Here is a 12,890-nt window from a genome sequence, read left to right on the forward strand (position 1 = left end):
GTGGGCTCTGTGGCCCGGGGGGCTGCCGGGGCTGGGGCAGGCTGGCTGTCCCGCTTAGGCAGGCTCCGCTTCCACGGAGCGATTGGCCCGTGCGGATCATGTGGGGAAGCAGGAATCCTGAGTTGTAGCTTTTGGCACTCCTTTTTTTCTTTTAAAGCGCCGTGCTCTGTTCAGCTTCCTCCTTTCATTACCCTGATTATAATCTGGAGTAGCCACAGCGGGAGACGGAGGGAGTGATTTTAAAGGAGCGGAGATGTTTAAGCAGGTGCCCAGGACTTCGGGCACCGGCTGTTACTACCTAAACTCGGTGTCACCCGAGGGCCAGGAGATGTACTTGCGATTCGATCAGACCGCCCGGCGCCCTCCGTACAGGATGAGCAGGATTCTCGCCCGTCACCAGCTACTGACGAAAATTCAGCAAGGTGAGTTCCTGGCAGAAGCTCTCTGTAGCCTGGCATTGTCACAGGGTCTGCAGGTCCCCTCTTTCGTAGGAGAACAGGTTTTAATGCCTCAAGTTTCAGGCTTTTTTTCCTGTCTCTATTCTGAACTACTCTGGCTAGAGTCAGAGTTTGAAATAGTCATTCATACCTTTCTGTTTCTACACATGCACACGTACGCAGAGAACCAAAAGGCAAATGCTAGTGCATGATTAGCTATTTAACTAAATTATCTTTTAATCATAAACTATGCAGTAGCTTAGGTGCTGAAGTTCATCTTTTCGGACTGGCAGAGCAGTTACTGGCAGCAGTACATCTGCTCGGGCTGCTACAGGTAAAATCTGCCTGTGGGAAAGCACAGAGAGAGAGAATAGATGATCATCCCGTTAAAAACAAAGCAGAAGTCCAGGGAATGACTGGAAGAAGGCGGCTGGGATAGCATCCTTTGGAAACAAGCGTGTGTAACTGTCAGAGGATTAGAAAACTTGTCACATGTCCTTAAAAATAGTTGTGGTCTTGTCTTTCTGCAGCTGCTTATGCAGTTATCTAGGCAGTCATTACAGATGTATTGATTTTGTTTTTCTGAATATATATCTACGGCACTAAAGCAAAATGCAGATTGGCTTCAGAACAAATCCTTTGGCCTATGCATGCGATTTAAAATCATCCTCAGAATCGTTAACGCAAAGATAAAAAAATAAAAGCCAACTGTACGGATTTTTCCAGATTAAAAAGCAAATCAATACACAGTTTTGTATTGATCATAGTTTTGTATAGCATCCTGTTTCCAAGAATACGAGTTTCCAAAGTGGATGTCGTCCTACATGAAGAAAAAGAGTATGTCATGTATTTGTCATGAAAAAAAAATAAAATCTTGAAGATAACAGTCACTTTCTTCACAGCTTGCAAAAAGATGTTTGATTCTGCTAACTGGGGGCAGGCATAGAGTTAACATCATTTACTGTCATATCTGGCAAATATCACAGAAATCGGTGTGAGCTTCTGACCAGCAGCAGTTAAATGGAGGGGCTATTTCTGTGTGCTGCTTTCCACTGAGATTCTTTACATCCGTGGCTGTCAAACTCTGGCAGAAGTACAGGGATATAGCGATGAAACCTTTATTGCGTTTATAAAGAAAACAATACATAATTCTTTGGCCAGCTTTTAAAAAAGATGAAAAAGATAGTTTCTGTGGCAATTAGGAAAATGCAGTTGTTTGCAAGGCAGTTTCAGGAACTGCTCGTGTTTGAAGGATACTGGTCCTCACTGCAGCTCTAATTTCAGGAAGGATATTATGTCACTCTGTGTACCCGGTGTACAGCCTGGATTGAATGGAAAGAAAGGGTAGTTGGTTTCTCTCCAGGTTTATTTGAAAATGTTTTGGGTGCAGTGTTAGTACCACCTTAATTTTCAAGCAGCAGCTGCAGATGAGATGGATTAACACAACTCCTCTACCTGTCGTGCTGCTGTTTGATGTTCTGTCTTGTAACCCGTAACCCGGCAGCTGGCCGGGACAGCCAGGGCTGCCAAAGCCACCCAGCGGTGCCGAGGCTTTGGAGAGGCTGCGTGGTGGGACAGGGAGGAGTTTCTGAGCTGTAACGTTTCTGCCTGCAGCCTGTTGGTCGGTCTGTGGTGAATGATCCCTGCTGCTCTGCCACAGCTTTCCAACCTGTCCTGCACAGAGCTGAGGGAAATGACGTTCAATAGTGCCTTGACGATGTGATATATATTACAGTTAAGTACATTAAATGTTTGTGTATTTCAGATCACTAAGAATACATTGTTGCTTCCTTCACTTCTTTTATTGATGAAAAGCTAGGAACCAAGTCTGCTGTTGGTTAAGTGTCAGTTCATTAGCAATAATGAAATTATGTGTGCAAATAGATGCTGATGTCTGTGTATGAGCCCGCATGTAGGAATACACACATCTAGTGTGAAACCATAGGCAAGGTACACATTTTTTCTGCAGTGTCCTAAGTAATGGCTATTAATTTTGTTACAAATAGCTGTGTCAGTAACACCAAAAAAAAGCTAAGTCTAACTAGTATAACTCGGTCTGAAACCTACAGTTTACACTCTGGATGAAACCCTAGACCCGTCAGAGTTGACTGACAAGGCTTTCAGGAGGGTTCACTGAGTCAGCATTTCTCCCTCTGTACCTGCCTTCTTCAGACTGTAAGAGATGTGAGGGTACTGCAGTCAGTCCCAGTGCCAGTGCCAGTGCCAGTGCCAGTCCCAGAGGGTGCTGGAAGAGTACTGGAATATGGATGGAGGAATCAGACTGTCCCTTTAGAAGTGAGTGAGTTTTACCCCATTGGCAAGTGAGATTCATTACTAATGGAGTGCCACAGAGCAACTTATAAAGAATGTATTGAAAAGTAAACCAGGAGATGCAAGATGAAAACCAAAACTTGCTTTCAGTCACCCAACTGAGTAAAGCATGTAAATCATTATTTAGTCTCCTTGAATTCGCATGTTCCTGAATCATACATTTTAAGCCCTTTAAGACAATGCATTTGAACCCTGCTACCCCAATTCTTGTATTAGCACTTCCCCAGTCCAATCATTGTTTGAATTATAGCATATGTTTAGAAAAACATCCAAGCTGCATTTGAATATTGCTGGAACAGTGAGTCCTGCCTGGTTAATTGCTTTGCTGAAAACAGATCTGCCGCATGTGTAGGTGCTAAGCTGACTTGGGGCTTGTTTGCATACCTGCTCTCCCCTTTTCTTGTGCAGGTATTTTTCAGTTGCTGGTTTTCAGACTGGAGGCACCCACAGTAGGAAATACTGAAGTTTTTGCATCAGGGGTATTTTTCCTTAGTGAAATGAATGATTTACAAAATCACAATGTATACAATTTACAATGTATAGAGCAGTCAGAGCTTCCATTCCACGATAGGAACCCGGTTCACTAATGCAGTGTAATACAAAGTGTTGCATGTATTTCTATCTTTTCGGTCATTATCTGCATGTACTATTCTAAATGATACTAAATTGTTCTAACATATCATGCAGTACAGCTTTTCTTCCTCCTTTAAAAACATGTTTGCTGAAGAAGCTTTCCTTTGTATTTTCCTTTGGTGTTAGTTAAAAATAAACTAAATGAATCATTAGAGGAATTATGCTATTTAATAATTTCTAAAAAGAAAACCACCACAAGGGAAATGAAAGGAACTAGGCTGTTATTTTAATCAGATCATACTTTGAAAGTCCTAAATATTTGGTTTATGTACACCACCGACTCCTTGAGGCAGAATGATGTGGTGGCCTGTGAATGTGAGTAGTAATTATCTGTCTCATATTAAATAGGTATTTTCAAAATGTGATCTTTTGATGATTCCCTTTCCCCCATAAGCCCGTTAGCTTCCACGCTGAAGGGGACACATGCCTCAGCATAAATGGAACAGGGTGTAGCATGCTTGGTCTGAGGTATTTATTCAAACTGTGTATGCAGTAACTGTGTGAGAATTCATTAATGATTACTCATGTTCTCTTTAAATAAATAAGGTGGTGACTTTCAAGAATTTATATTACATGAGTCATAAATTTGTTATTTCTTTCACAGTACACGGCTAAATTCAGTACAGAACAGAAAATATAAAAAGTAGCTGTAGGTAAAAAGAAATGAAGAATTAAGGCCGTACTCTGAAAATGTTAAATTGAAATCATTGACTGTGCAGCACAAGTAGAGCCAAGTCAGGGTGAACGAAGCCACACCTGCCCCTGCACAGGTGGGTATTGCCAATAAAGAAATGACTCCATTAATCGACAGTAGAATTTGATTCTTAGACTGCACTTTCAGTAAGAAAATAATATGAAGAAACAAATGAAAATAAGAAAAATTCCTATTCTCAGTGAGTAAATTCCTGCCTGCAGAAACACTCTGTGATTTGTCCCAGTTCATGTCCACAGGCAAAAGCAGAGAATTGTTCGATGGAGCAACCTCAAAACATACTATAACTTCTCAAGGCAAACTCTCTGTTCGACACTCAGCAGATGTTTTATACTCTTACATATTGCAAGTTCAGTTTTGATCTTTTATGAGTACTGTTACCTCTGTGTCACCTGCGTTTGTCTGGTTTGAGGGAGCGTTAGAGGTACAAACAAATGCTTTTTTCTGTCTACAGTCTTCCCTTTGGAGTTAGTTCAACATGTTTAAGTCTTTTTTTTTTTTCTAAGCATGAGTACAATTTGTGGAAAGTGTTACAGAGAGATGCGAGTGACTTGGCAAAAAATTGTGCATTTTACATGACTTTAAATTTCAACTGTAAATGTAAAACAAGCCAAGTATCAGCCATAGACAGCTGTAATACACTCCCAGACTCAAAAGGAGAACTTCAAAGTCATGTAAGTGAAAATATTGCAGCCATAGCCTACATTAAAAAAGACCAGATCACATTCTGGATGTGCACACAGGTACGGAGTACCTGTCCATCCCTGGAGATGGGAAGCGGGATACAATTATGTAATTAAAGACTGTGGTTTTGTTCAAACGTACACAGAGAACAAAATATGGTTGTTCAGGCAACCTGAACCGTAGCATTTCTCACATTCTGGACGCTGGCCAATTTACCTACACATCTTTATACCTTATTGTCTGAACCTAGGAAAGTACAAGATTAACCAACAGGATTCAGCCTTGGTGGTAATGATACAAAAAACCTCACTTAGGTCATCTCTGATCAGTGCCAGCGACCTACTGCCTCTTGAGCTTGTGGGGTAACTCCTGGCAGTAGCAGTTTGTAGTTCCTGTTCAACTGTCTGTTGAACAATATCAAGTCTTAGGACTAATTCAGTGAAAACTGTGTTTCTTACATTATCTGAAGGTCCATTAGAAACTGAGACCCTATGTCACATGAAGCTTCTTCACCATCATCTTTCCTTCCTTACACACTGTCTTTCCTCAAGTCCTTAGCCCTAAACTTGGAGAAAATAGAGTTTTCCAACTGAATTGTAGGATTTCTTTAAATTTTTTTTTTTTCTAAATTTGTACTTTGAAAGTGTTGAAGTATTTATGTGAAACTTTCACACAAAAAAATGTGAACATCCTGAGGGGTATTTATAAACTCGAAGTGCCCTGAGGTGTGTTTATAAAAAAACATAAAAATAAATAGTAGTTGGAAAGATTGCAGTCCAGCTAATTAAAGTTTAACAAGGTTGTGTTTCATAGACAACAGGACATTTGAAAGAGAGAAACTTTCACTGGAGCCACTACCTGGTGAAGAGGTTCAAAAGCTGAAATTATCAAGAAATATCTGTCTGGTATGTATCAAGAAATGGCCTGTGTGGTACTGGAGGTCAGAGTCAGTGGTTCCTTCTGGCCTTATAACTTCACAGCCACTGAGTGACGGTGACACTTCTGCTGACACATGCAGGGTGGACACTGAGAAGGAAATCTTGACTCTTCTTTTAAGTTAGGGGACTTTTGCTCTCAATTTCACTGAAAGCAGGATTTTAGCCAAGGTGAAATCTTAACTTGAGACATTTTTGTTTTGAAATCGTTTGTGGCGAAATGAACAGCTGTAGTTGTGCTATATGTCTTCTATATTGATCACTGAGGAGATTTTTAATTTTCACATTAAACCTATTGTATAATTAGAGCCAGTAATATTAAAAGACATTTAAGCCAATAAATGCAAGATGTATGCTCAATAAATGAATCATTAGAGTAATAATAATTGGGGGTTTTTTAGTTTAAATTTAGAAGAAGTGCTAAGTTACTGGGGTATATAAAATGCTACATAACAAGTAAAATAGAAATTACTCACAAAATCAGATTAATTAAGAGAATCTGTACATAGCACTTTTCTTACTGGGAGACTCTTATGTCTGTATTTGTACATAAATCCCTGAAAATAAAGTGCAGTATTTGTACCATGAGCACTGTAAGTGTTAATTAAAAAAATCTGCAGTTTTAGGTTTCAGCCAGATATTATTTTTCTCTCTAAGCAATAGATCCTTATGGACTCTTTTTTCATTTTGATTCAAATGCAAACACTATCAAGTCATTGATAGCATCTTAGCCATAATCATTGTTTTTGTCTTACTCATATCACACAATATTGTCAGACTTTTAGTTGCATTGAAACAATTACACGAGCTATTTCATATAGGGTATCACATATATTTAGATTAGTGCCTAAGCCTCTGATGGAAGGCATTGAGAAAACAGGTCTCTTGTACATACATTATTAAACAGTTTTCTGTAGTAGAGTTTGTTGCACCTTGTAATAGCTGCTTTTGAGGGTAAAATGCTGAGTTATATGGCCTGTGGGCTTGATCCAGTATATGCTAGTTGTGTAATTTCTTATTTATACTTATTTTACAGGTATTTGAATGTGGGCAAGTCAGTAAACCCTCATCTTCATGCCTTGTAAAATTCTCATGTGTGTGCTCTTGCTTAAAAACCTGTTGAGTTTCCCCTTTCAGGTTCAGTTCAAGGGGTCAGCTGAGTTTAGTAGAGCAAATTGTCACAACACTAATTGCACACCATAATATAGTGAGGGAGAGGAGGGCTTGAGCACCTTGAGCTGGGCTATTTAGAAGCCACTGAAGAGCAGACAGCATGATTCAGAGAACCTGGGAGCATTATGGCTTAGCTGAAAAGAATGTACGTGACTCAGTCTGCAAATGCGTTGTGGCTTTTAGTCTCTCATCTGTTAGAGGACTGAGGAGGTTAATTCTACCGGGAGAAGAAAATCACTCCATAGCACTTAAGACTGCATAGGGTTTTGCTAGCATACAACCATAGATGAGCAAAAGTTTCTGTCCTTGTGATAAGTTAGGCAAACTTGGAGAAATAACTTAGTTTAAAATATGGGCTGCGCAGTACATCTTAAGTAAATACCATCTGCCAAGCATGGAAGCTGCCTTGCTGGAACATACCAGACACTTTGCTTTCCTCTCAAAGTCCTTTGCCAAAGAAGGACTCAGCCCTGCAACTTACTCAGATGAATCTTCCTCTGTACTAAAGGAGCAGAATAATAAATCCTAATAATGTCACCTGGTATTGTTTTAATGAGTTAGATATTACAGGCCTTTGGCAATATTTGTGCTCTCTTTTAATAGGATTGTGGTTGGAGGAAGGTCTGTTTGTGTGAGGAACGTTTTCAGGACTTGGAAGCAAAATCTGTATATATATTTGTTGTTGTCTCTCTCATTTAGTCCTAATGGCCTAAAGGGTATCTGACTTTTTCCCCCCTTTATGTATCATTAGTGTCTTTCATGGTTTGTTTATTTTATTGATTGTGCCGTCCTTATTTCTAATTCTCCATCACTTGAGTGGTTTAGGAATATGGAAAAAAAGCAGCAAGTTCAAAGTGGACTCTCTAAATTTAATTCTAGCTCTTATCCTCTTTAGTCACAAACACACACCCGCCAGCATCCCCCAGCCACTAAGCCTGACATCTTTCTGGGAGATTTCTCAGCTTCCTTCTTGAAATCACATTTGCAGGAAAATACGACACCCTCTCATTAAGGAAAGGCATTTCCTTAAAGGCTACGGTACAGCTTTTACTGCCAAATGTGTCCAGAAGTGAGGATGTCAGCACAGCTTTTACTCTTCTCTAACACTTCTCTACAAGGGAGCTGCTACTTCTGCAAACCCCTCAGCACGTCCTGAACCCTGTGGTTTTTCCCTAAATCTCTGACAACTCTTTCCCCTTCCTTACTACACGCATCGTTTGGGCCACTACTTCAATGTGGATTATCCATGTTATCCACAAGCTCCTGCCTGAAGACATTAGGTGTTACCACGTCATGTTCCTGTGTTGGTACTAGGCTTATGGCAGTAAAATGTCCTTCCAAGTCTGAGTGGGCATGTCTGTACTGCTAAATAAGAGGGATGGGAGGTGAGTTGAAGTACCTACCTTCTGCTCTGCTGAGCAGGTGACTCCCTGTCTCTGTTCTGGCATTCTCCAGCTAGCTCAACGCAGAGCAAGTTTATGGGAGAGAGGACTAGTCCTAGGTAGTGCAGACATGAGCCAAGTGATGCCACTTGATCAAAAAATCAAGACAGTCTTTCACTGAGCAGTATAAATGTAAGCACTCTTTCCACTGCCGCAGAAGACGTAAAATGAGGAGAAGCCTTGCTCCACAGGTCTAAAAATCTAAACATTAATGTTTCTATAGTGTTTACCCCAAGAAAGGTAAAAATTTCTTGCTGTAATACAATTTTTAATGCTTTGAAGTTTCTAAATAAAGTATGCAAAAGTCAATGTAACTTGTTGTGAACTGCCTTTCCATTCCTGCATAAATGGAGAAGAAAATTCCGTTAAAAAGCCAGCTACTTGAGTTTTTTCATTATTTCATACAGTGCAGCAGACAGTTCACATTAGCTAACCACAACCCTGTTCTTCATTTGAAATCAATATCCCAAATTTGTGTAAAATCAGAACCTGCAAGGACTACTCCAAATAATTAGATCACATTGCTCATCCCAATAACTGCAGCATCATCGAGCATCCTTCCAAAGGACCTAAGATTTGAAAAGGGACCAAAGATGTAAGAGGACTCTAGATTTGAGAAGGAAGAAGTGTCTCTGTCAACACTAGGATCGCACAAGTGTAGGACTCGTGTGAAAGGCACAGTCCTTTTGCATTCTTTTAGCGTCAGGAAGCGGCAGAACTATTAGTTTTTTCCTAGTTTCCAACTGGTATGGGAGTGAGAGTCTGGACAGGACAAGACTCTCAGAGCTGCACAATGTGGCTTTTTCATAATACATTTGGCAAACTCGAATGTTCTGTGGGATGAATCTAAATTTTCTGTCTTTAATTGCATCTGATGGCAGCAGCTGAATATCTAATCATTTTGTAACTTCAAAGATAATGGCTTTCTCTTCCTGCAAACATTTATCTGAGGGGGATAATGTAAAATCCAAAAGTTAATGCTTGGCACAGATGATGAGGCAGTAAGTCCTTGGCTTTTGATTTTTTTCCTTTTTGTTTTCATTTTTACAGCTATATTTATACATATTTCTGAGGACTTTTTAAAACTGCCATTCAGTCAGCTTCACTTCGTTAAAAGTGTGGCAGTCTGCCTAGGTCTTATCCAGACTTAAACGGAGTTCCTTTTCTTTTAAATTCGGCAAGCATTGGACTATACCTGGTTTAAAAGCCTCTTCCAGATTATTCAGAGTACTTTGTCCAAAACAGCTTTTTCATTCAAACTGCTGATTCTGCATTAAAACCAGACATCCCTACCAAAACCTGAGCCATTACAGCAAAAGCTGCATTTCATACCACTGCCTGAGTGATGTAGCCTGGATCGAATAATACCGGCGCAGATTCCTAGCTGGGATTATTGTATCTTCATCCAGTGCTTCATACTGAAACCCACAGCTGTCTTCATCCCGGTGATGGCCATAAAGACATCATGTGAGTGGTGCTACCTAAGGGAATGCATGGCTGTGGTTCATCTCTGAGATGCTTCAGGCCATCCCGCCTCAGCAGCTCACGGCCCTGACATCCTCATCGAGGGGCTGTGGGCGCCGGTGGGAGGCAATGGGATGCCCGTACACTTACATATGGGGCATGAGGCTTTGTCTGTTTAGACCAAGAACGATCTGTTCACCAGCAGCTTCTGAAGGACAGAAGAAATTTCCGGTGACATTTTAGTTCTCTTTATGTGGACCTATTTTTAGATGGAGCTGCTGCCAGTCATGTCAAACGCTTTGTGTCTTTCGAGTTTTCGCTGAAGTGCATAATAAGCGTTTCAGCTCCCTGGCGCACAATGGCGGTGTTATTTGCTGAAAGTCATATTATTTCAAGTGGCCTCTTATCTTAAGATCAGTTCATTAGTTCTGGCCTCTGAAATTTAAGAGGAAACAATTGCAGTTGCTAAAAAAAAAAATCTAAATTAAACTTTTTCAGTAATACTTATTTTCTCTAATATTGGGTTCTGAAAGTCTATTTTAAGACTGGCAAAGCAGATGATCCATATTTCAAGGCTGTAATCTGGCTTCTGGCATCCACAGCTGAGTTGTTAAGCTGGGTGAGAGAACTGGACTATTGTTGAGGGACATTTAATACCTTTTCTGTTATTTGGATTACATTCTTAGTCTGAGAGTAGAAACCGCTTTGCATCTCAGGTGCTCACGGGAATCCAACAGCAATGAGAGCTGCAGGGAGCAGTCACTTATGTTCCCATTAGCCATGTTGTACACTGTTACCTCCCACAGTTACTAGTCCAGGGGCTACTGCTGGCACACAGGGAGTGGCCTAGAGCCCTGTGCATGTCCCAGAACCCACCCATGAAGTACTTCTGTGGCTCCATCACTGCTGGCAGCCAAGTTTGCTGGGGGATGGAGCTCAGGTGCATGGACATGAGGCATCAGGTGGACACATATGGGAACAGAGTAAGATCGTGTTGGCTGGTTGGACTATGGTGTAGAAGCTGAGCAGCTAGAGTTTGCCTGGTTTTATCTATCTGTCTATCTGTCTATCTTTGTATAGCTGTTTTTACAGATATTTGTATATATATTTATATAATTTTATAAGCCTAAAAATTAGATTTCTAAGAGCACTAGGCACTTCAAGTACAAAGATTTAAACAGTTCACTGTTGCTGGAAGTTTCAATGACCCAGAATATTCTCATCCGCCCAGAGCGCAGAGAGCACTTCTAAGTACCAGGCCCAGCAATCTGCCCTCATCTTTCTGCAGAATATCCTGTCACACTTAAGAAATGTGAAACAAATACAATTCTGAAGTCATTTAACTGATTTATATAGAAATTAAGATTTCAAAAAGTATAGAAATTAATAGTTTTGCTCCATGCAACTATCGTTTCACCATCCTGCTTTGCTTTATTCTGACAGTCTGCACTTTTCTGGCACGAGGGGAGTTGGTCTCCAGAAAGCTTTGTTCATTAGCTCTCTGATAGCCTCCAGTTAGGACCACTGGCCAGGGTTGCTCAAGGCATGCTCTTCTAGTCTGGCTCTACAAACAGCAGCCTGCAAAACGTCTGATATGGAAAAAAGAGTGGATGTTACTTTATCATAGCCCTGATTTGGGAATGTTTCCTGCTTCCGTGACAATAATGGTATTTTGGACTAGTCATGCCCTGACACCAGAGGCTTTGATTCAAACCAGTTATTTTTTCATAACTAAGCACACACAGGTTATTCAAGAAACTATTCGCTTACTTGACTTTAATAAAGTAATTATGTGTTAATCAGAAATGACTCTGACCTTTGAAGTTGCATTGTTCTAGAAAGTTGAGTTTTGGACCACTTCTGTAGAAGACTTTGGTTGAGACAAATACTGCATTGCTGTTGGGCTCTCATCGGGCATAGGGCCTAAAGTTGTTGTACAAGCAGGGAGATAGTCTTCACCAGCCACCGTGTATGAAGTTATGTGAGAACTAGAGGAAGACTGTAGCCTAAAATCCTGGAAATGTCCTATCTTAAGGCTCTAATGAGGACCAATGTAAAACTACTGGCGTTTTAACTGTAGCTCTACAGAGCCATTTACTCCCCACGCTGGCAGGGGTTTTTATAGCTCCATGGTGCCTGCTGACTGATTCTGAGAGCAGAAAGAATTTGAAAACATGTTGTTTCCAATAAAGAGATACTGTAGTTTTTAAAAGACAAGCTGAATACAGATTATGCAGAATTTTAAGGATAAGAATGCAAGTAGTTGTGTGTGTATGTTTTCTTGTTCAGCAAAACATTTCTGTTATTACAATGCTTTCTTCCTCCTGAGCACCTGAAGCTGACAGTTAACAATTTTCTGGTCTAAACTATTGCCATATAGTTTGTTCTGTAGGAAACATATGAAAAATTGAAATCGTAGAATAATTATCTTTCAGGAATGTTCAGTAGAGATGGTCACAATGGATTTAAAGTGAATCAAAAATAGACCACCCATTTTTTAAAACTATTCCTTATTGACTATGTAGCAGCTGGAAAACTATAGCAAGTTTTAATTATCTTCAGAAAACAAAAAGCTCTTGCCAACACATGCTGGTTATTATCAGCAGCTGCTGTATGCTGACATGCTCTTTCAGCTCATATGAGGCTCAGCTGTCTTAAACAATCATTGTAAAATGTAAAATAGATTTATAGTGATGATCATTTCTTGTTAGATACTTAACTACTGATGTCATTCATATTGAATTTAGGTTCATGTCTTTGTTTAAGCTGTAATAAAATTACATAAAATCAGGATTTATGTTTCATGTAAGAAGTGCAAATAGCATGCAACAGGAATTTAAAATATTGAACTGTGGTACTTTTTTCACAATTCATTAAAAAGAATCAAATTCCCTGTTGTCATGGGTTTAGCATTTGTATAAATGTAAATTTTTACTTTCTGCCTTTCATTAACAGTTACTACAACTTTATCATAATGAAAAAGATACAAATTAATTTGTAGAAACCTTTATCTTTTACATGTCATCCTTCTGTTAGCAGAAGTGGAGATCTTTATGGCAGTGACTGTTGTCAAATTGGA

General features: G+C 39.9%; 1 protein-coding gene across 4 annotated transcripts in view; it reads left to right on the top strand.

Moving 5' to 3' along the window:
- Positions 1–12,890, top strand: part of STARD13 (StAR related lipid transfer domain containing 13) — a 325,192-nt gene that overhangs the window by 197,747 nt on the left and 114,555 nt on the right. Inside the window, exon 1 of one of the 4 annotated variants that reach the window (XM_068418861.1) lies at positions 160–422. The exons of the other annotated variants lie outside the window; for them this stretch is intronic. Within the exon in view, the coding sequence (XP_068274962.1) occupies positions 254–422 (169 nt within the window). The 5' untranslated portion in view covers positions 160–253. Of the gene's footprint in view, positions 1–159; positions 423–12,890 lie in introns of those variants that run through there. 4 annotated transcript variants of the gene reach the window in all.

The sequence above is a fragment of the Nyctibius grandis genome, chromosome 2, assembly GCF_013368605.1.
Source record: "Nyctibius grandis isolate bNycGra1 chromosome 2, bNycGra1.pri, whole genome shotgun sequence".
NCBI lineage: Eukaryota > Metazoa > Chordata > Aves > Nyctibiiformes > Nyctibiidae > Nyctibius > Nyctibius grandis.